Source organism: Equus asinus, chromosome 13 (assembly GCF_041296235.1).
Source record: "Equus asinus isolate D_3611 breed Donkey chromosome 13, EquAss-T2T_v2, whole genome shotgun sequence".
Classification (NCBI taxonomy): Eukaryota; Metazoa; Chordata; class Mammalia; order Perissodactyla; family Equidae; genus Equus; species Equus asinus.
This window is the reverse complement of record NC_091802.1, coordinates 2,382,443-2,403,902: the sequence shown is the minus strand read 5'-3', so window position 1 is coordinate 2,403,902 and position 21,460 is coordinate 2,382,443. Positions and strand designations below refer to the sequence as shown.

The window sequence follows — 21,460 nt, the reverse complement described above, 5'->3', positions numbered from 1 at the left end:
AGGATATTTGCTAATAAGATTAAAAATTGAACTGTAAATTGGCTACCATTTTGCATGGATTATCACATGCTCAAGAATCAGAATTTCAGTTTGGCCTCCGTTCAACCACGTGTCTCTCTCATTCTGCCCAAATTGATCTTGATGACGGTTGGTGAACTCAAATACACCACAACTCAGAGAGCTTTAACCAAATGACAGGCCGGCATCTCCCTGAGAAAGAGAACAAGGCAAATGCTTAGCAAGAAGTTCTCACAGCACAGCTGTGTCCAACAGCTGCTCTTTTCACAGTAGCCCTGGCCTTCGCTTCACTCTTGGCTTCTTGGATGGCAGAGGAGAAAGAGAATAGTCATGGTAATACCAACAACAACAAACCCAGTCAGAATCACAAAGGTTTGAGGAACTCTTCAAACTGAAATCTCTAAAAAAGAAAGTGCTCCAAAAAGCACATGAAAAGGTGCACAACACATCATTAGTCATTAGGGAAATTCAAATCAAAACCACAATGATACCACTTCACACCCACTAGGATGGCTACAATCAAAAAGATGGACAACAGCAAGTGTTGACGAGGATGTGGAGAAACGGGAACACTCATACATTGCTAGTGGGAATGTAAAATGGTGCAGCCACTTTGGAAATCAGTCTGGCCCTTCCTCAAAATGTTAGACATAGAGTTACCATATGACCCAGGCATTCCACTCCTAGGTATACACCCAAGAGAACTGAAGATGTCTGTCTAGACAAAAACCTGCACAAGCATGCTCATAGCAGCATGATTCTTAACAATCAACAAGTGGAAACCCAAATATCCATCAACTGATCAATGGATAAATAAAATGTCATATATCCATACAATGGACTATTATGCAACCATAAAAAAGAATGAAGCATTGACATATGCTTTGACACAGGTGGACCTTAAAAACATCATCCTCAGTGAAAGAAGACAGACACAAAAGGTCACATATTGTATGATTCCATTTACATGAAATGTCCAGAATAAGCAAATCTTAGGGGAAAAAATTAGTGGTTGCATACAGTTGGAGGGGGGTGAAGGCTAGGGGTATGAGGTTTCTTTCTGGGGTGGTGAAAGTGTTCTAAAATTAGACTGCAGTGATGGTTACACAACTCTGTGGATATACTAAAAACTATTGAATTGTACTCTTTAAAAGGCTGAATTGTATGGTATGTGAATTATATCCCAATTAAGCTGATATGAAAAAAAGAAAGAAAGCTGGAAAGAGGCTGAGTTATAAAAGGCAGAAGTATTCTAGGAAGGTCGAGTCCAAGAAACTAGTTCTGGCTGAAAAACCAGATGATGGGGCAATTCACATGCCACTGACTCGTCTCAATGATGGACAAACAGCTCACCAATCCAGGTGTAGGGCAGCATTCCTGGGCATCACCACCACCCCCACCATCAGACATCCTACTCAAGTGGCTTCCAGCCGTCGGCCAGGTTTCTGCTCTGGGCTGTCCTGAGACCTAGCAATCGTGCACCAACCAAATCACTTCTTCCACTGGTTCACAAGGAAATTGGCACCTGACAGGAATTCAGAAATAACACACTAATGACAGTAGCTGTCGGAGTAACAGAAACAGACTTCTCTTTGAGACTTAGCTACCCTGCCAGGTGTCCCCTACATCAGAAACCATCAAATTTAACAATGGGCACAAATTCAAGATCATTGCAAACATGGTCCACACCAGGGATCGCACTTCCAGAATTTTGTTAATTACTTGCAAAAAAAGAAAAAAAGAAGCCTGTACCTTCATACTAAATTCTCACATTTTAAGCAAAAGGGAAGGGGTATCACTACGTGAGACATATAATTATGAAGACCGAAATATCTCAGCCACAAGTTTTTCACTTACAATAAGTATCATGGCTCATAACAGAAATATAAGTTTATAGACCAAAGATACAATTAACATGAAGATGTAGTTTTCCCAATCAAAAAAAGAGAAAAATACTTATTCCCACAAAACAGTAAGAAAAAAGAGGCTGATGAATGCAGTATGCAGAAAGAAAATGCACTCCCAGAGTCCTTCAGGTGGAAGACCTACTTTTTCAGAAGAGAGGTTAAGATTTAAAATTTGCAAAGGGCAAAGGGCAAGCCTAAGGAAAAGACACATCCTGCATCCTCTCCTCACACATGGGAGCCCTAAAGCAGCACACTAGGACCACGAAACTTCTCTAAGACCTTTCAAGGGGAAAAGCTGCTTGGAGGGGCTTCTGGGAACAGCGAAGGAAGCAGGGTGTCAGGCTAAGGACAAAGGGGCAGAGGGAGGGGGGAAGTGGGTCCTAAGGCAGGCAAGGGTAGGTGGAAAGAAAGAACGGTTTTGTAGGGAAGGGAGAGAAAAAGGACTATTAACCACTATTCATCTCCTTCGCCTGGAAAAAAATGTCAAATGTGCCACCATTTGCATGAGAGGGGTGAGGGGCAGGAAAGGGCCAGGGCAGGTGAGGCTGTAGTTCCGAAGCTATCGGGGGCTGACAGCAGACAATCAGAAATCCAGGTCAAATGAGGGGAGGTGGATGGACATGAGAAGGAACTATCCATGTGAGAAATAAAACTGGGTGAGTTACATTTCCCAGTACGTGGGTTTCAGAGATCAGGAGGAAGCCCTGGCTACGTAGATAAAAGTTAAGAATAGGGTTGCCAGGTGCTAAGGAAAGAGGAATATGAAGGTTATGAAGTGGGACGGTCTGGGTAGGGAGGCCAGGGAGCCTGGGAGCAGACTGGAAGTGGCCAGAGCACAGGGGTAGGGAGTATGAGAAGTCTGGGGCAGGAGGCCTGGGCGTCCCAGCCAGGAAGCGACTGGAGCAGTAGGGGGTCCCAGGACACAATTCCTAACATACCGTGAGAAGTCCCACCCAGGAGCAGCCAGGGTGTGAGTGCCTGGTCTTGAGGGAGGCCATGGGCCAGGAGTCAGTTGTGGGCTGTGGGCTCTCAGGCCCAGGAGCTAACGAAGTGAGGGTGCTCCCAGATCTGAGGGGGCTGACTAAGTTTCGTCCCAAAGATCATAGGAGGAAGAGGGGGGCCCCAGGGTCTGAGGATTCCTGGTACCAGGGAAAGAGGGCAAGGAGGCATGTCTCAGGACTGGGAGAACCAGACATGGGCCTAGCCTTGGGGAGGGTCCCGAATCAGGAGAAACCATCGGAGAGTTCTTCAGGATCTGAGAGGGAATGAGGGAGGGCTGATCTTGCGGCGACAGGTCACGAGGATGAAGGACCCAGGTTTGAGGGTGGCGAGTCCTAGGGGGCTTCCGGATCCCAGGCGGGCCGGTCCCGGGCTTCATGTCTGGGAAGTGTTCAAGATCTGCCAGGAGCAGCTCACGACAGGCTCCGGGTGTGAGGGGGCAGGTCAGGGCTGGGGTTTGAAGAGTGTGAGACACCAGCTGGGCAAGTCCCGGGGGTGAAGCGCCGGCTGCAGGAGGCCTGGCGGCGAGGGCCTGGTCGCGGCTGCGGGCTCGAGGAGCCGGGGGCGGGCACGGCCCGTGAGCGCCGCGAGGAGGCCCTCGGGCCCCAGCCCGGCCCGGCGCTCACCTGCAGCACCACCTCTACGTCGTACGAGTTCCCCTTGCTCTTCTGGTGGCCGCGGAACTTGGAGCCGCTGTAGAGCAGGCTGGTGGCCACGCCGGGCTGCTGGGTGTTGATGGGCGGCGGCGGGATGAGCGAGGCCGCGGAGGCGGCCGAGGCACCGGCCGGCGGGGGACACTCGGTGCGGACCGGCATCGCGGGGTCCCCCGGAGCCAGGGCTGGGGGGAGGGGGAGAGGAACCGCCGCCGGAGCGCGGGAGCCGCGGAGGGTGGCAGGGAGGGAGGGGCTGGGGTGCGCGCGCGTGGGGCTTGGGGCGGGAGGGGCACCACTCGCCCACTGCCTGCGGACCAAGCGCTCCGGCCGCCACCGGGACCCCGAGACCTGCGAGTAGGGCCTCCCGGTCCTGAGCCGAGTCCCCCTCCCCACTTGCCCTCGCACACACACCACCCCTTCCAATTGGCTCGGGCGCGCCCGGGGGGCGGGAGCAGGCTCATGCGGCGCTTCCACCCATTGGCGGGCAGAGAAAACACGTGGCGAGGTGCGCCAGGGACCCTCTGGGACTTGTAGTCTTCTTCCCGAGACGCGGAGTGGAGTGGGCGGGGCGAGGTGCGTTTGTGATGCTGATTGACCGGGGGTGTGCGCACGAGGCGCGCGGGAGCGACGGCGCGCCGTTGGTGTCATGCGGAAGATGGCGGCGTCCAGGGGTGGCTGAGGCTTCTGGGGGAGGCGGTGACAGGTTTCCGTACAGCCCGAGCGTGCGGCTTGGGGATCCCTTCACTCTGTGTTTCCCGCTCTCAGGTTTCGCGCCGGTCGTCCTTCCAGGCGCGATGTGGAGGAGCTGCCTCCGGCTGTGGGACGAGGGGCGCCGCCTCCTGAACCGGCCCCGGGGTGGCCTCATCGCCTCCGTGGGGCCGGGGCCAAACCCCCGCTTGCAAGCCCGGGCATACGCCCCCCTGACAGGTGAGGGAGGCCAGGCACGTTCCCTTTTGGCCAAAAGCGAGCTGGGCTAGGGTGGGCTGCGGGGTTCGGCCGCGCGGGCAGAGGTAACCGAGGCAGGGCGCGGGCTCCTGAGGTTACGCTGGTGAATAGGATGCTAGTTCAGATCGGGAAAGAAGCCCAGGCAAGGGCAGGGACCACCCTAGGGCACAAAGCGCGGCACGGCAGGACACAGTAATTGACATTTGGCAAGTGCATCTCTTCTCAAAGCTTGTGGCTTTCCTCTCTTCAGTAAGGAAAGAAGATGTCATCCTTGTTTTCAGGCAAGGAAATTCAGGTTCTGGATCAGGACTACGCCAAGGTCACAGAGCAGACTCTGAGAGTTTTAGGGAGGGCAAAGGTCGGCCTGTCTGACTGCTTTCTGTGTCCCCAGGACCCGGCACAGAAGGGGCCTGGAACCCCGGCAGTCTTGCATCTCGGCCACTTTCTCTGCAGGTTTCCTGGCCCTCCCTCCTACTGCCCTATCACCTAGGAGGAGGCCTACGAGAAGGTAGTGGCTCACTCTTTGCTTCTGGGGAGAGGTTTCAGAGTAAGAGTGGGAGTGACTCCCTTAAGTGGGTGGAGAGTAGTAACACTCTCCTTCCATTCCGTTAGTTTTTCTGTGCTGAGGGCGAAAGGCACTGTGGTCTTCAAGACACATACTTCTCACATGGCTGATGTTCACTGTCCAGTGCAGAAGGGTATGCTATCCTGATTAAACAGTAGCTGATAATATCCTGTGATAAGGGAAATGCAAAGAAGCTGTGAGAACACTAAGAAGCACCTACTCCCATCTTGGGAGTGTTGCGGATCTAGAAAGGATCTTGGGTGAAGGGATGTTTAAGCTGAGTCTTGATAGATGAGTAGGAGTTTGGTGTAGAGAAGGAGGAGTGTTGGCGGCTAGAACATGTCCAGAGGTGACAGCGGGGATTGAGGGACCTTGGTGTAATAACGTCTGCTTTAGAAAATTTAGAACTCTGTAGGCAGTTTGGCATTGTGGCAGAAGTACAAATCTGGGGTCTGATGCTGGCTGAACCTCTGAGGTACTGTGTGATCTTGGGCATGTGACTACTTCCTCTCACCTTATTTTCCTCTGTGAGTTGAAGGACTAGGTTGCCTCCGAGAGTTCTTCTAAGTCCCATAATTTTATACAAATGGGGAAGATGCAGCAGGGAGCTGAGGTTTCGCCTATCAGGGCCCAGTGGCAATGAAGAGCCAGTAAAGAGGAAGAAGGAAGGGACTCTGTGATACTGTGATTTGTTATAGGAAATATGTATATATTTAGTCTTTGTCCCGTGCTGGCACACGTTTCCTAAAACCTTTGTAATTTACTAAGCAATAAGAGTTGTAGGATAATGTTTTGTTATAATATTTGGTCTTTTGTCCTGAAATAACTCCAGAGTGATAAAGGTGAAAGGAACATCTTGTTATTCATGACAAGCACCTTTCAACCACATCTGAGTTTATGTTAATGAGGTGACTTTTGGAAAGCCCCTAAGGATGGGGGCTGGTTGCCAGGGGAACCAACCACAAGATTAGAGGGTTGGAACTTTCAGCCCCACCTCCTGATCTCTGGGGAGAGGAGAGGGGCAAGAGAATGACTTGATCACTAATGGCCTGTGATTTAATCAATCATGCCTATGCCTCGAAGCCTCCATAAAACCCCTGAACCTCGGGGTTCGGAGAGTTTCCGAGTTGGTGACCACGTGGAGATGCTGGTAGAGTGGCGCGCCCAGAGAGTGTGGAAGCTCCACACTCCTTTTTCCATTCTTTGCCCTCTGGGTCTCATCCATCTGGCTGTTCCTGAGTTGTATCCTTTTATGATAAATGGGTAATCTAGTAAGTAAGATGTTTTCCTGAGTTCTGTGAGCTGCTCTAGCAAATTAATGAAACCCAAGGCGGGGTCCTGGGAACCTCCAAGTTACAGGTCAGAAGCACAGGTGACAACCTGGACTTGCAGTTGGTGTCTGCAGTGGGGCATGGGGGCAGCAGAGGATGCAGTCTTGTGGGGTTGAGCCCTTAACCTGTGGGATCTGAAGCTAACTCCAGGTAGACAGTGTCAGAACTTAATTAAATTATAGGACACCCAGCTGGTGTTGCAGAGTTAATTGGTGGGAAAACCCTCACGCATTTGGAGTGCAGGGTGTCTGTGTGAGTGTGTAGAGGAAAATAAGAGTTATTTGTTTTTTTCCTTTACAACATCCCAGGGAGGCACGACACTAGCAAAGGGGACACATTCAGGAGTTCACTTAAGTTGGCACGAGCAGAGGGTTAATTTAGGTTAGTGGAGGCCACTTCCTGTTATGGTGGCACTTGATCTGCCATTTCCTTTTCCTTTCTACTGTAGACTTACTGGTTTAGGCTCTTGGAAGTGCCTGGCACACGGTAGCTAGTCAAACATGAAAGAAAATATGAATGAAGGAAAGAATGGAGCGCAGCGGGAGGGCGGTACATCAACCAGGCCTATGAGCGCTTTACAGACTTTACCAGTTTGAGATTCTGTGAATCTTTGTAGTAGTAGAAGATTAAACCCAAGTGGGGCCTTCTTGATGAAGACTTAGTTGGTCAGCAGATTGCACTTGGCTCCTTAGGAGTGGCCTTGCCATTGAAGGCTGTCGGGAGAGGAGGCAGTTAGGAAAGGGTCGCCCGGGCATTGGGGGAGACACTGCAGCAAGGAGACCTGTGTGAGGCTGAGTGGCCGTCTGTCTGTACCAGCTGTCGGAGATCCATCAGCTGCTTAGGGGGAAGGTGTTGTGGAGAGACCGCATATCTGGCTGAGTGCAATGCCCGGTGAAGTCAGGGCTGGAAGTCTTGTCTCCTCTGTTTACAAGGTGCCTATCACCTGGACAAGTCATTCAGCTTCTGAGCGCCTCCAGCACCTCAGAGGCGTTACCTGCCCTGTCTTCATAGAGTGGTTGTGTTGGGTTAAGGGAGATTCTGTAGGTAAGGAGTTCAGCCTTCCACCCGATTTTATTAAAAAAAGTATTATTGGAACACAGCCTTGTGCATTCCTTTACGTATCTCCTAGGGCTGCTGTCAGGACAGTGGCAGAGTTGACTCGGTGCACTAGAGACTGTACGGCCTGCAAAGCCTAAAATATTTACTCTGGCTCTTTACAGAAAAAGTTTGCCAACCCCTGCTCTGAGGGCTAGAGCAACTTGGAAACAAGTGTGTTTGTCACTTAGCCCATTTACATTAATTGCTATGGCAGATACATTTGGCCTGAAGAATTTTTTTAACAGCTTTATTGAGATATAATTCACTTACCATTCACTCATTGAAAATGTGCAGTTCAACAGTTAACGTACAGAATTGTGCAACCATTACCACAATCAATTCTAGAACATTTTTATCACCCCAAAACAAACCATGTATCCTTTAACTCAACCTCCCTCACCCTCTCTGTCCCTCTGGCCGTAGGCAACCACTACTTTACTTTCAGTCTCTAGATTTCCCTAGTTTGGACATTTCATATAAATGGAATGGGGTCTTTTTTAACTGGCTTTTTTTTTTTTTTTTTTTACTTCGCATGTTTTCAAGGTCTACCCAAGTTGTAACGTGTATCAGTACTTCATTCTTTTTCATAGCTTAATAATACTCCATCGTGTGGACATACCACATCTTATTTGTCCATTCCACTGTTGATGAACATTTGGGTTGTTTCCATCTTTTGGCACTTCTGAATGCTGCTATAAACATTTGTGTACAAGTTTTTATGAGAGCGTATGTTGTCATTTCTCATATATGGAGGAGTAGAATTGCTGGGTCAAAAGGTAACCGTTTAACTTTTTGAGGAACTGCCACACTGCTTTCCAAGTTGGCTGCATTGTTTTACCTTTCCACCAGCAGTGTATGAAGCTCCCAGTTTCTCCACATCCTTGCCAACTCTTGTTATTAACATCTGTCTTTTTGATTATAGCCATCCTCGTGGCAGGAAGTGGTGTCTCTTGGTTTTGGTTTGTATTTCCTTGATGATGGATGATGTGGAGCATTTTTTCATGTGCTTATCGGACATTTGTACATTTTCTTTGGAGAAATGTCTATTCAGATCCTTTGGCCATTTTTTAATTGGGTTATTTGTCTTTTTATTATTGAGTTGCAAGAGTTCTTCATATCGTTGACCTGAAGGATTTTGATCCCTGAAACATTTGTTAGAAGCCGCCTTAGGATTATGGATGGAGGGATGCCCTGAGTCAGAATTTCAGCTTTCAGGTTTAAGGCCCACCAGATGGCACTGTTTAAAAAGATAAAAGGTGTTGAGACAGCTCTGAGAAGGCACCTCCTCTGTCCGTGGGGCACTCTGGAAGTTGTAGTTCTGACACTTTGAGTCTTTCCAAAGCAAAGGCAAGCCCGGAAACTGAGGCTGGTAGAAAGACCGCTCACTGATCCGTGAAGCCTGGAACAGGAGGAAGAGTGTCGGGGGAAGTGACACAGAAAACTGCCTGGTTCTTCTATGGACTAAAGCAACCTCATAGGCAAAAGGGACCCAATGGACATTAATTCCCAAGTCAGCATTTTTCACATGAGCAGGTTTTTAAAGTTGTTCTCTACCTATGTAGCCTGTTTTCTTGTGGCCAGCTTTTTAAATTCAACACTTTTTCACATTCCCATTTCTTTGTATCTACATAGTGCACAAATTGTGTCTCAAAAGGCACTAAGTGTGTTTTTGCCACAGAAACAGATGTTCTGTTGAGGGCGTGATTCATTCTCAAAATAGACCTTAATTCTCTGTGATCCTACAAGGCTAGGCTGTTTCTTTTGTCTTTAAAGATGGTGTTCCCGTTGCTGTCAGCCAGCCCTATATTCACAGAGAGTAAGGAACTTCACAGGCTTCTGGTCTCATGATTTGTCTTATGTGACCCAAGACCTTTGAAGGCCCAGGCACAGAACCTCTGTCTTTTGACATTGGGGAGCATGGATCCCACCAAATGAATTTTCCAGATCCTGTTCTTGTTTGCCTATGTGAACCCCTTACTTGGCTCCCTCTGCCCTCCTAACTGTGACCTACCCAGCCCCCTCTCCCCAGATCTGGCCCCCACTGCGCTCTCTGGGCATCTCTAACCATCCTCCACTGGATACTTATGGCCTTGTCCTGACCATCTTTCTAGTTCTCCAAAACTCTGTGTCCTCTTGAAGCCCTGGACCTTTGTGTAAGCTGTTCTGCTAGAAACTACTTCCCCACACACCCATTCCAAAAACGAATCCATCAATACAGATGGGCTAACTCTTGCCTCTTCTTCAGGTCTCAGAGGAAATCTCACTGCCTGGAGGCAGCCCACGATCAGATTAGGCTTCCCAGCATGTGTTTCAGTGTTCCATGTACTTTGGCCATCACAGTCAGTCACTTCATTGTTTGGCTGGTCTAGTGTCCATCTTCCTGCTGGACAGTAAGTGCCTTGAGGGCAGGGGTGAGCTTTGAGTCCTATCTCGAGGATTTCCCACACTTCCTCCAGTGGGATTAGTCTTCAAACCTCGCCGCCCATGGTCTGTCCTCCACGTGCGTGCTCCATGCAGAAGAGTACCTTTCTAAGACATGCCCCAGCGTGCCCCACCTAGGTCTGAGGCCCGGCAGCCTTTGAGCTCCTTTTGCCCTGCTATCATCTGTTTTTCTGCATGGTTTTCTCCTGCTGTGAGCAATTTTGGTTGCCTCTTCCTTGACCCTCCATCCGTCCCACTCCCTTCCAGTTTTTCCTTCTTGATCAGATTCAGAGGTGGCCCTGGCCAGGACGTTAAAGCCAAGGCCTGACCAGCAAAGCAGAAAAAAAGACTTTCCTTATGGGAAGCCCCGCTATCCTGGCAGCTTGGGAAGGTTCACCTATCAGTTTCTGCCTGAGTCCACTGCTTGGCCCCAGGTCTCATGGGCCCATTTCCTGGAGCTTATGGGGCACTGGCAAGAATGCTCTCCACGGGCATTTCCTGCCCATGGGGTGGACCCTTCCCTCAGTGATGAGTCAGGGCTTTCAGAGCTCTTCCCACTTCCTGCCTGGCCTGGCTTTAGACCTGCTGCCCAGCCAGGCATTGCAGAACATACTGAACATGCTCTGGATGCCTCAACGCAGGCCTCCCGACCTGTGTCTCCCCCACCCTCTGAACGTGACCTGGACAGCTTGTGAAGTAGGGAAATCTAAAAGCACCAGGGCGGCGTACACCTCGTATTTTAGTGTCAAATGTCTGAGAGAGTCAGTGTGATTTCGGATGAAGGTGGTAGGTAAATTGTGCCATAATAATACAACATCATCTTGCTGGCCAGATCCGATCACTTTTTAGAAAAATATTTAAACTCCGTGTAGACAAGACTTTTTGTCTGTTTTATTCACTGTTTTATCCCTTGTACCTAGAACAAAACCTGCACATAGTAGGCACACAAATATTTTTTTTGTGAGAAAACAGTTTGGGCCTTAGTTTAGTAAGTGCAACCATGGAAATGTGGTTTTCGGCCCTCTGTATTTAAGCGTTAATGATAGCAAATGAAATTAACGAAAAAACTGATATGATGTGGAAAACATAAAATACGGTTTGAAGACCAGAGACCCCTCTCTAGTTCCCCTCCTCCCACGCACACTACCAAGTTATCCTGATGTTCATAGTCTGTTTGAATTCATACAATTTTAACTTTAGCTTGGTGGGGTTTTTTAAGCATTAAAAGAAGTTAAAAAACATTAAAAACTAATGAATCTCCTTTCCCTCCCAATACTGCATCCTTATTTCTAATAAGTAACTTTAGTTAGGGACTCCAACGGCTTCCGCACCCAATGAACACGTGAAAGAACAAACCAGTGAAGGAACAGATGAGGGTGTGGGTTTGTGTTTATCGTAGATGGTGAAGACTGGGTTATGGGCTATAGCTTCCAAAATATGGCCCATTTGTTCTTTATTAGTTGATGGAATCTGTGTAATTCCTTACAAGGTGCTCTTGGCTTTTAATCCCTTCAGGTAAAAGAGGGAGGAATGTGTTTACATTTTTATGTAAGATTTTATTTGTTACTTTCAAAATAAAACACAGGACAGATTTTCCCCCTTCTTAAAGGAAATGTTTGGAGTTCCTCTTGAATACACAAGCAAGCTGGTAAATTAGGTTAATGAATTGGATAGAGGGAATGGGAAATGCTCCTGAGATCTCTGCTTACTGCCTGTGTGCCACATGCATGCACACATGCGCACACACATGCAGGCTCACGCTGATTTTCCACTCATGCCTTCTTAGAGGCAACGGTCTTGGCTGAAGTGGGTCTCTGGCTTTATTGCATTCAGATACCATCATTAGATTCGGGCACATTTTGCTGTCATAGGGGCAGTGCTGGTGGGGGCAGCACAGAGGGAGTATGCTTAGAAGTTAAAGCAGAAGGTACTGGAAAACTCTGTCAGGTCAGACAGTCTGCAGCTTCGTGCTGCTGCGTGATCAGACTGTCTCTGGGCCTGGGGCCAGGTAGAGGCGTGACCAGCATGTCCTGTTCCTCCCTCAGCCCTGGAGAGCGAATGCCCTCCTCCCCCAGCTTTAATCAGAAGCCGTTGATTATCCCGCATAGCGTAGGGCACACCTTGAATGGTGCTATGAAAATCAGGCCAATCAATCAGTATTAGCAGTAATGATACAAACTGGTCTTGTCACTTTCTGAGCTGTCTCCGTGTTACTTTAAACTGCCTTTTTGAAAAATCTTTCTCACAGAAAGGAAGAGGTTTTATCAGAATGTCAGCATCACACAGGGAGAAGGTGAGTGTCTGAAATTTTGACTGCCTCTGTTTCTTTTTTTTTTCTTCAGTGAATGAGTAGACACATTTTTCATCTCCTGCCTTTTCAGCAGTGAGATTACCCTTTGCGTTTTTGTCACGTGTTTCTGTAAGCCCTTGGTGAAGGAACTCAGAGTTGTCTTCGTCTTTACCAATTCAAGTAGCTAAATCTAGGAACGGTCACTTGATTCCACGTAACAGTCCCTGAGAACTTTTCATTTGCTCTTTCAAGGTGGCTTTGAGATAAACTTGGACCACAGAAAGCTGAAAACTCCCCAAGCCAAGCTCTTTACTGTTCCCAGCGAGGCCCTGGCCATCGCAGTGGCCACTGAATGGGACTCCCAACAGGACACCATCAAGTTCTACACTATGCACCTGGTAACAAGCTCACACGCCTACACCCTGATGCCCACTGGCTTCCTAGGGCACCTGGCACAGATTGAGACTCCTTTCCAGATTGTAATAAGGCCCTCTGGGGCGGGCTCCAGCCACACTTGCCTCCTTGAACGGACTGAATGTTCCCACTCGTGATCTGGCCCCTGCAGCTCCCCTGCTCAGAACACCCTGCTGGCTGGCTCGTTCCTCCTGTGGTCTCAGGACAGACGTCACCTTCCCTGACTGCCCAGCTGTCTTGTTTTCTACCTTGACAGCTGTTCCTTTGTTTCGTCAGCACTTACACAATTTGTAATTGACTGTTTTACGTTTGCGTGCTTATTGTCTGTCTCCTCCGATGCCTTGTAAGCATAGGGTGGGGCCATGTCTGTCTTACTCACCAGTGCATAGCCAGTCCCCTAGCGTGAGGTTTAGATGGCACTCAGTATTGAGGGCAAGAACCTGTGGGGGCAGGTGGGTGAGGTGAGGTCGACTCACCTGGAGCCAGCCCCGGTGCAGACTGGGACAGGGACTGGCTAGACTCTTGGACTCCAGGCTCTGCAGCTTCCAAATGGGGACCTTGGGCAGGTTACTGAGCCCTCTCAGCCCCACGTTCCCCATCTGTGAAAGGAGAGTGATAATAGCACCCTCCTCGTGGAGTGGTGGTCAGGAAGGGATGGGAGGATCCATAAAAGTCCTTGAGGTAGTCCCTGGCACAGAGTGAGTACTCAGTCAGCACTGGAGTTACTGTGATTGTCTTGGTCATCGCTGTCCTCAGCCTTGACATACACACCCAGGTGGGCTTCTTCAACATCTTCGCAGCCTGCTGCATGCTGGCCTGCTCCTTTGACTATCTGAGGCAATTAGGGTGATCAGGGCTACAAATTAATCATTAGAGGACCTGAGAAGGCTACTGTCAACAAGGCAGATCTGGAAAAATAATCCTGCTCCTGGTTTGGCTGATTTGTGGCCTGCTTTTGAAGGTGCCCAGGGAGCCAGCTCCTAAGCTTTTCCGTCATATTTGAGTTCCAGTAATGTGACATGTCTTATTTGCTGAATCTGACATCTCTGGGCCTCAGTTTCCATATCTCTGAAATGGGCATATTAATAGCACCCACTCCAAAGAGTTGTCATGAGGATTAAATTAAATACAACAGAGCTTGGTAGTAAAGAGCATGCGGCCTTGGGCGAGTTCGTTAATCCTAGGGCCACTGTGAGAATCCCATGAGCTGTTGCACACGGCGTTTGGCGTGGAGCTTGGCTGCAGTCAGCTCTCAGTGGATGTGCTACAGCTGAGGTGCAGACACCTCGGATCCAGGGCTGGTGGTGCTATCTGGTTCTCCCTGTTCCTGTGTGTTGGATGCAGTGTCCTCGGGGAAGCAGTGCTTTTGCCTGGGCCCAGCAGGTGGTGACAGGGCTCTCTGCCTTTTGATTCAGACCACACTGTGCAACACGTCTTTAGACAACCCAACCCAGCGAAACAAGGACCAGCTGATCCGAGCAGCTGTGAAGTTTCTGGACACCGACACCATCTGGTAATTGACATTTAGATGGGCATTCCCCTTGGACCAAGTGAGTCCCTTGGGCTGTTTGCCTCATTTGCCCAGACAGTTATCAGCGGAAGAAGAGGCAGACCTTTTTCTTTTATCTCACAGGGCAGGGAAGGTGGTCTGCTTGACGTCAGCATTTAGCTGCCCTGCAAATCCCTAGAAGGGAGGACTTCAAGCTGCAGCAGTGTCAGAGCGCTGGGCACTCCCCTCCTGTAGCCTAGCTGCTGTTCCGTGGTCTAGGGATGGTGCTATAGACAGCTCTTGCAGGCTCCAGGACAAGGGGGTCACTTGCCAATTCCCAGTGGGGCCTCTGACCTGGGACTTCTTCTCACTGGCATAGTCTCATGTAGGCATCCTTGTCCTTACTTGCCAGCTTGGACACAGATGGTCAGACACTGATATTCAGGAGCTGGCTTCCTCCACTTCTGAATTCTCTCCTCATGTCTATGTTCTTTAGCTAACTGGTTAGTGACGTTGAAGGCAAGTTGCAGAAACAGCTGAAGTGGTTGAGTAGCACCATGTCGCTGCCCTGAGTGCTCTAGAATCCTGCTTTGTCTCATGGATGGCACATGAAATAGCACTGTGGCCTGAGGGCAAAGGTGCCCCTGGAGAGGCGGCCAGTGGTGCCCTTTCTGAGTTACTCATCAGAAAGTCCACTCCATAGCGTTAGGGGCCGTTAGATTGCAGGGAACAGAAACTCATTCAACCTAGTTCAGGCAAAAAGGGTTTCCTTGAACAGTCTATAGTGACCCTAATAGGAAATGAAGGATGGTTGGGCCACCAGGGAGGGGAAGCAGAAGATTGGATGCCAGAGCTCCTCCCTCTGCCCCTGTGGGTGGTGAGGGAGAGTCCGTCCACTCATCTGCTCCTCTCAGGAGCCCAGCTTTTCCTGCATACTCGTGATCTCTCCTCTCCCCTCTGCTCACACTAGACTGTGGCTTTCCACAGTGCCCACTGGGCTCCCATCCCATGAGGCCTTGCAGCTCAGCTCCCCTCAGCTGACTCCATCTCTCTATCTCTTGCTCAAAACAGTGGCACAGCCTGGCATCAAGTGGCATCAGGTGTCCACACCAGCAGCTGCTTCTATAGCCAGGAGGCAGGTGGGCTTATGCGGCGCAAGCAGGCAACTTGGTCTGTGGCCAAGGGCACAGTCTCTTGGAAGGGGTCAGGGTGGGTAGGGACAGTGACTGAGCTTCTGGCACAGCATCCTAGGATCAGGTGGGTGTAGATCCCGGGATACAGTGCTGCAAACTTTGGTCTGTCAAATAATCATGGGGGCATTTAGGATAGTGGTTCTCAAACTCAAGCTTACGTTAGAAACTGCTAGAAGGCTTGTTAAAAGACTGCTTGAGCCCCACTCCCAGAGGGTCTGATTCAGTAGGTCTGGGGCAGGGCCTGAGAATTCACATTTCTCACACGTTCCCAGGTGATGCTGCTGCTGCTGGCTCCAAGGCCACACTGAGAACCGCTGCTTTAGGGGAAAGCCCTGTCGGGCTGGGGTGGGGGTGGAGAAGATTTTTTTGCTGATGTCTTTTGTGCTTTCTGTTGTCTGTAACTGAATGAAGGAATTGTACTCTTTTATTAATGAAGGTGATTTTTGCAATGAATTAGCTACAGGGTGGAAGAGCCAGAGACATTAGTGGAACTTCAAAAGAACGAGTGGGACCCGGTCATAGAATGGGCCGAGAAGAGGTAAGATCTGCAGCCCCTCGGTGTTGAGCAGGCTGTTGGGGTCAGAGAGCCCTTAGCTAGTAGACTTGCTGAGTTCAGAGCGCCCTGGGCTCAGCCCCTCCCAGATGTCCATGGAAGGGCTTGGAAAGATGCTCCTCATGTCTTCTCAGCCGCCATGCACCTGCCATCAGCGTGCACTCTGCCGAGTGTAGGGACAGCCCCAGCTCTGCCATGATTGGCTGTGTGACCTTGGGCTAGTACCTTGATCTCTCTGAGCTTCAGCTTCCTTGTCTGTGAGCAGGGCTCACAATCCCTACCTCGTAGGGTGTTGAGAGGAGTAAACAAAGTGAGGCTTAGCATCTTGCTTGGCATACAGTAAATGCTCAAATTTTGGCAGTTACCATCTTTATCATCGTCACAATTGCTATTAAATTAAATCACAAAACAGTATGTGTGATGTGTACACACATGGAGAAAAGTCTGGACATCTTCCCACAAAATGACAGATGGCATTTACCCTATGGATGTATGGTTTCTAGGCATTGACGACACCTAATATTTTCCCTTTGCAGGAAGACTCTTTTGTGCAAAATTGAACAGACTATTATGTGGTGGCAAAATAAATTAATTTCATTCCAAGGGGAGTTTCGAAGGGCTACTACCTCGGTACTACTGTGCCCACAGGATTTTTAAGCTTACGTGGAGTAATTTTTGGCATAGCGTCTTTCACAAAAGTGATGTCTGTCTCATTTGTATACATGTCCTGAGTGTCCGCAGTGTGCCAGGCATCCTTGGGTTTTATAGTAAAAGGCATCGCCCCTGCACTGAAGGATCAGATAAAATGTAACAACTACAGTACTGTGTGAGAGCTATGAAGATACAATGTCATTTTGGGGTCGAATGAAATATAATGATAATTTAGGTGCCTGGAGATCTTTGCTATGGTGCAAAATTGTAGTCTTTTTGTGGCAGTTGAGATTTCTCATCCTTAATAGTTTACTGAAAAACTTGGCCATTTCCTATGTTCTATTTATACTATTAGGAATTTCAGCAAGAATATTTATTTTCTTTTTTATCTGCTTTATCTCCCCAACCGCCCCCCCCCCCCCACTCCCCCGTACACAGTTGTATATCTTAGTTGCAGGTCCTTCTAGTTGTGGGATGTGGGATGCCGCCTCAACGTGGCCTGATGAGTGGTGCCATGTCCACGCCCAGGATCCGAACCCCGGGCCACCACAGCAGAGCGCACGAACTTAACCACTTAGCCACGGAGCCGGCCCCAGCAAGAATATTTCTAAACCAGTGGGAAAAATCAGTGGTATACGAAAGAAAATACAAAAATTGCTTTTACTCCATTGTGTTTTTCCTGTGTTTTATATAGTTAGGATTATTCTAAAAAATGTATCATTCTTGAAGCCAGCTCATGTCCCAGACCAAAAACAATGCCTTATATATAGTAGAGGCTTGATAAGTATTTGAAAAAAATGATTGAGGGGCTGGCCCGGTGGCGCAGCGGTTAAGTGCGCACATTCTGCTTCTTGGCGGCCCAGGGTTTGCCGGTTCGGATCCCGGGTATGGACATGGCACTGCTTGGCAAAAGCCATGCTGTGATAGGCGTCCCACATATAAAGTAGAGGAAGATGGGCGTGGATGTTAGCTCAGGGCCAGTCTTCCTCAGCAAAAAGAGGAGGATTGGCAGTCGTTAGCTCAGGGCTAATCTTTCTCAAATAAAAGAAGTCTTTTATAGCCTCAAATGTGAAAAACTTTCTCAAAAGGTTTAAAAAGCAGGGGGGCTGGCCCGGTGGCGCAGTGGTTAAGTGCACACATTCCCCTTTGGTGGCCCAGGGTTCACCAGTTCGGATCCTGGCTGCAGACATGGCACTGCTTGGCAAGCCATGCTGTGGTAGGCATCCCACAAATAAAGTAGAGGAAGATGGGCACGGATGTTAGCTCAGGGCTAATCTTCCTCAAAAAAAAAAAGGTTTAAAAAGGAGGTAGCCTATGCTTTTGATGGCGATTCCAGGCAGCCACCTATAAGCGAACCTCCTGCTTGCATGCGTGCCCAACCGTGCCTTCATTCAGGGCAGTTTCTTGGTCCTCTGGCTTTGCTCTTGGACAACAGAAAATTATTAGGTCAGGAGGACACTAACCACAGTGGCAGTTGCTCCTAGAATCCACAAGACAGACCCTGAAGGGGCATACACATGCTCAGCAGTTTAGGACTTTGCTTCCTGGGTAAAAGTTGGGTGACAAGCATGACAGGAACATGCCCAGGCCTTTTCCTTTCAGATACGGCGTGGAGATTGGCTCCTCCACCAGCATAATGGGGCCCAGCATCCCAGCCAGGACTCAGGAGGTGCTCATCAGCCACCTGGCGTCTTACAACATGTGGGCCCTACAAGGTATGCATGGCACTTGCTGTGGGCCTGGGAGGGTGGGTGTGATGAGCCTGGGCATCGAAGCCCAGAGAGTCAAGGAGCGCTCTAGGGGGTGGCTCTGACGCTAACCCTCTTACTCAGTCTGAGAGGACGTGAGGAAGTTGGCTTCCTCTTCTTATTCACAAGTTTGTCTCGTTGGCCTGGCCCAGGTTACATGCCCATTCATGAACCAGTCACTGCGCCAGGTTCTGGTCTGAACAGCCAGGTTTAGGTCATGTGCCCAGCCCAGGTAGGGGCAGAGGAGGGATCACCCCAAGGAAAACCAGAGCGCTCTTGGAGAAAAAATGGCGACTGGATACAGAACTGGCCAAAAAGCGATGTTCCCTGCGACCGTTCCCACTTGGCCCTGCGCACCTTCCCTGTTCTCTGCAGGGACTCACAGGAGCAGGTCTGCAGCGGCCCTGTCTCAGGTAGGGGCCCTGGGCCCTGACTTGGCTTGTGTCCCTGCAGGGATTGAGTTTGTAGTGACCCAGCTCAAGTCCATGGTGCTGACCTTGGGCCTGATTGACCTGCGCCTGACCGTGGAGCAGGCTGTGTTGCTGTCACGCCTGGAGGAGGAGTACCAGGTGAGGGGTGCCTCACGTCCCCGCCTCACCCCCCCCCCGATTCAGACTAACTGGGGGGGTGGCTAACCCATCTGTTTTTATGTAAACTTGGTCTTTACTACTTTCATGTACAAACAGAAACCAAAACTAAGAGCCAAAGTATTGTCAAGTAATAATAATAAAAAAATAATGGTAGTAAGTGCTGTTGCTCTGTTCCAGCACTGTGCTCAGCTCTCCCCTCATCACCTTACCTCCTCTTCTCAACAACCTGGTCAGGTGGGGCTGTTGTAAAAATTCCCATTTTACACAGGAGGAAACCAAGGCATGGGGCACACCCCTGGAAAATGCTGGAGCCAGGATTTGGGCCAAGGCCTTCACCCCGACTCTGCAGGTGGAGGTTCATGGGCAGATCGCCATCATTTGGGCCTGACACACCTGCAGAGCAGGTCCTGCTGGAGTGACTGGGAGCCACACTTGTGCTCTGACACAGGCTGAGCCTTCGCACCTATGTTCACACAGTGGGCCACCTGGCTGGCAGGGGGTGCACAGGTCGCTGCTCTTTACACAGGTTCTGATTAGTGGGCTCAGAATTAATAGGGTTGCTACCCTGTCATTCACTTTTTTTTTTTTTTTTTGGTGAGGAAGATTAGCCCTGAGCTAACATCTGTGCCAATCTTCCTCTTTTTTGCTTGAGGAAGATTGTTGCTGAGCTAACATTTCTGCCCCTCTTCCTCGATTTTATGTGGGACACTGCCAGAGCATGGCCTGATGAGTGGTGCCATATCTGTGCCCGGGATCCAAATCCGCGAACCCCAGACCACCAAAACAGAGCACGTAAACTTAACCACTACACCACTGGGCCGGCCCTTCATTCGCACTTTTTAACTCTGAGAATCAGAGTTTTATTCCTCCAACCTCAGAAGGTTAATTGCTGTTACAGATTGGTTCCTAGGACAATGAAACTCCTTTTGTAATGGCTCCATTTCCCAAGTCCGTCTAGTTGTCTGCTCAGGAAAATACCTGGGAAAAAACTGTTTCTGTATTGTAAGAGAGGCTAGCTATCCTCTGGATGTTAGAGACAATTAAATGGGAAGAGGGGTGACCTGTGGGGTGTAAGGCTGTGAGAGTTGAGGGAGGTGGGAGCCAGGAAGCCTGTTTCTGGTCTAGACTCTGCTTGTGACTATGGGAGCTGAGCCAGGGCACCCTTCTCTGAACTTCATGTTCAATCTGCCACAAGATGGGCAGTGATCTGGATTACTCCATGAGTGCTCTCGAAGTGTAACACGCTCTTCAGATGACAGGCCACAGCTGTCCTCATTGAGACTGGGCTGCCCAGAAGTGCTGAAAGCTTGTATACTGTGGCAGCTTTTGAGTTCCTGCACAGGCTGGGGCAGCCCAGCCAGCCCGGAGCCAGCAGGGTCGGGTTGGAGTCACACTGACATCTGGACAGCCACACTGTGTGTCCAGAGTTCCTCCCTCTAGTTCTAGAGTCCAGAGAGAGAATCCACAGCCCTGCCCCCGTGTGCAGAGCAGAGGGGCCGCTGCAGGGCTGCAGCGCCCCAGGAGTCAGAGGAAGCAACTGTGTGGCCTCCTTTGATCTGTTTATCCCACCCATGCGGGGGCATTTGCAGCCCAGGCTGGGGAGGCAGCTCACAGTGGATGACATTTTACAGATTGTCTCATGTGGTGTCCTCGTGGGAAGAAGCATGGGAGAAGGGACAGCACAGGTCAAGGCCTCCTCTGGGGAGATACACGTGTGGTTTTGGTACGTGGCCCGCCTAGTAGTGGGCACCCACGGCCCTGGGCCTGGACTACACTTCTCCCAGACCAGCCACACCCTGTAGAACACGGGTGCTTGCTCTGGCCACCTGCGTGTTCTTACCTGCTGCCCCCCACCAATGTATGCCTCACGTATTTTGGTAAGATCGGAGCCTATGGCCCCCGGCCCAGCTAGAGGGGTGGAATGTAGCTTTGGCCAGCAGGCAGCCACTCACCTAGCAGCATGTCTTGTCATCCCCTCAGATCCAGAAGTGGGGCAACATTGAGTGGGCCCACGACTATGAGCTGCAGGAGCTGCGGGCACGCACGGCTGCTGGCGCCCTCTTCGTCCACCTCTGCTCCGAGAGCACCACAGTCAAGCACAAGCTCCTGCGGGAGTGAGGCCCGGGCAGCACGCACCACACAGCCGGCAGGACAGAGGCTGCACAGCCACACGACTCCCTGGCTCGTCCCCAACTTGGCATCGCCCTGAGATGCCCCCAAGACAGTGCAGCTGTCTAGAGTCAGCCTGAGTCCAGCCCTGCGGGCCAGCTGTGAGCAGGGGGGACAAGTTGTACAAGTGACTTTCTCTTGACTCTGATTTTATTAAATATTTCTCCACCCTGGAAGTGTGTCGAGCTTTGTTTTCATTTGTGCCTCCACTTTTCTCCATTCCTCGTTAGGTCCCGGTTTCAACAAAGTCCAACAGCTTCCCTCCCAGAGCACGTTCTGATACCTGCTGCCTGTGGCCCGAGCCTCACCCTGGGGACACCACGTCATCAACAGACAACTCTGCATGTGATCCTCAGCCTTCAGCCTGAAGGCTTTTTTTCCCTGGCTTTTAATCAAATGATCTTTCAAAGTGAGTCGGTCTTGGTC

The 21,460-nt window shown here is 50.0% G+C and overlaps 2 protein-coding genes across 10 annotated transcripts in view; one reads left to right on the top strand and one right to left on the bottom strand.

Moving 5' to 3' along the window:
• The window catches only part of GID4 (GID complex subunit 4 homolog), a 27,476-nt gene extending 23,251 nt beyond the window's left edge, over positions 1-4,225 (bottom strand). Inside the window, exon 1 of the mRNA XM_044746095.2 lies at positions 3,551-4,225. Within this exon, the coding sequence (XP_044602030.1) occupies positions 3,551-4,225 (675 nt within the window). The remainder of the gene's footprint in view (positions 1-3,550) is intronic.
• ATPAF2 (ATP synthase mitochondrial F1 complex assembly factor 2) lies at positions 4,167-21,460 on the top strand. Of its 9 annotated transcripts, XM_014851701.3 has the most exons (9): positions 4,200-4,504; positions 4,914-5,030; positions 12,186-12,230; positions 12,480-12,625; positions 14,057-14,154; positions 15,781-15,861; positions 18,130-18,242; positions 18,729-18,844; positions 20,846-21,208. In XM_014851701.3, the coding sequence occupies exons 1-9, from the start codon at positions 4,372-4,374 to the stop codon at positions 20,981-20,983; spliced, it is 987 nt and encodes a 328-aa protein (XP_014707187.1). In that variant the 5' UTR covers positions 4,200-4,371; the 3' UTR covers positions 20,984-21,208. The 9 variants fall into 9 exon arrangements, with proteins under 9 accessions (XP_014707190.1, XP_070338353.1, XP_014707187.1 ...); XM_014851704.3 differs by lacking the exon at positions 4,914-5,030 and having other exon boundaries at positions 4,167-4,504; positions 20,846-21,214; XM_070482249.1 differs by lacking the exon at positions 12,480-12,625 and having other exon boundaries at positions 4,349-4,504; positions 13,986-14,154.

Coding starts and splice junctions, on each gene's coding strand:
- ATPAF2 (XM_014851701.3), top strand. CDS start 4,372: ATGTGGAGGAGCTGCCTCCGGCTGTGGGACGAGGGGCGCCGCCTCCTG. Junction 12,231..12,479: donor CAGCATCACACAGGGAGAAG/GTGAGTGTCTGA, acceptor TGCTCTTTCAAG/GTGGCTTTGAGATAAACTTG. Junction 12,626..14,056: donor AGTTCTACACTATGCACCTG/GTAACAAGCTCA, acceptor CTTTTGATTCAG/ACCACACTGTGCAACACGTC.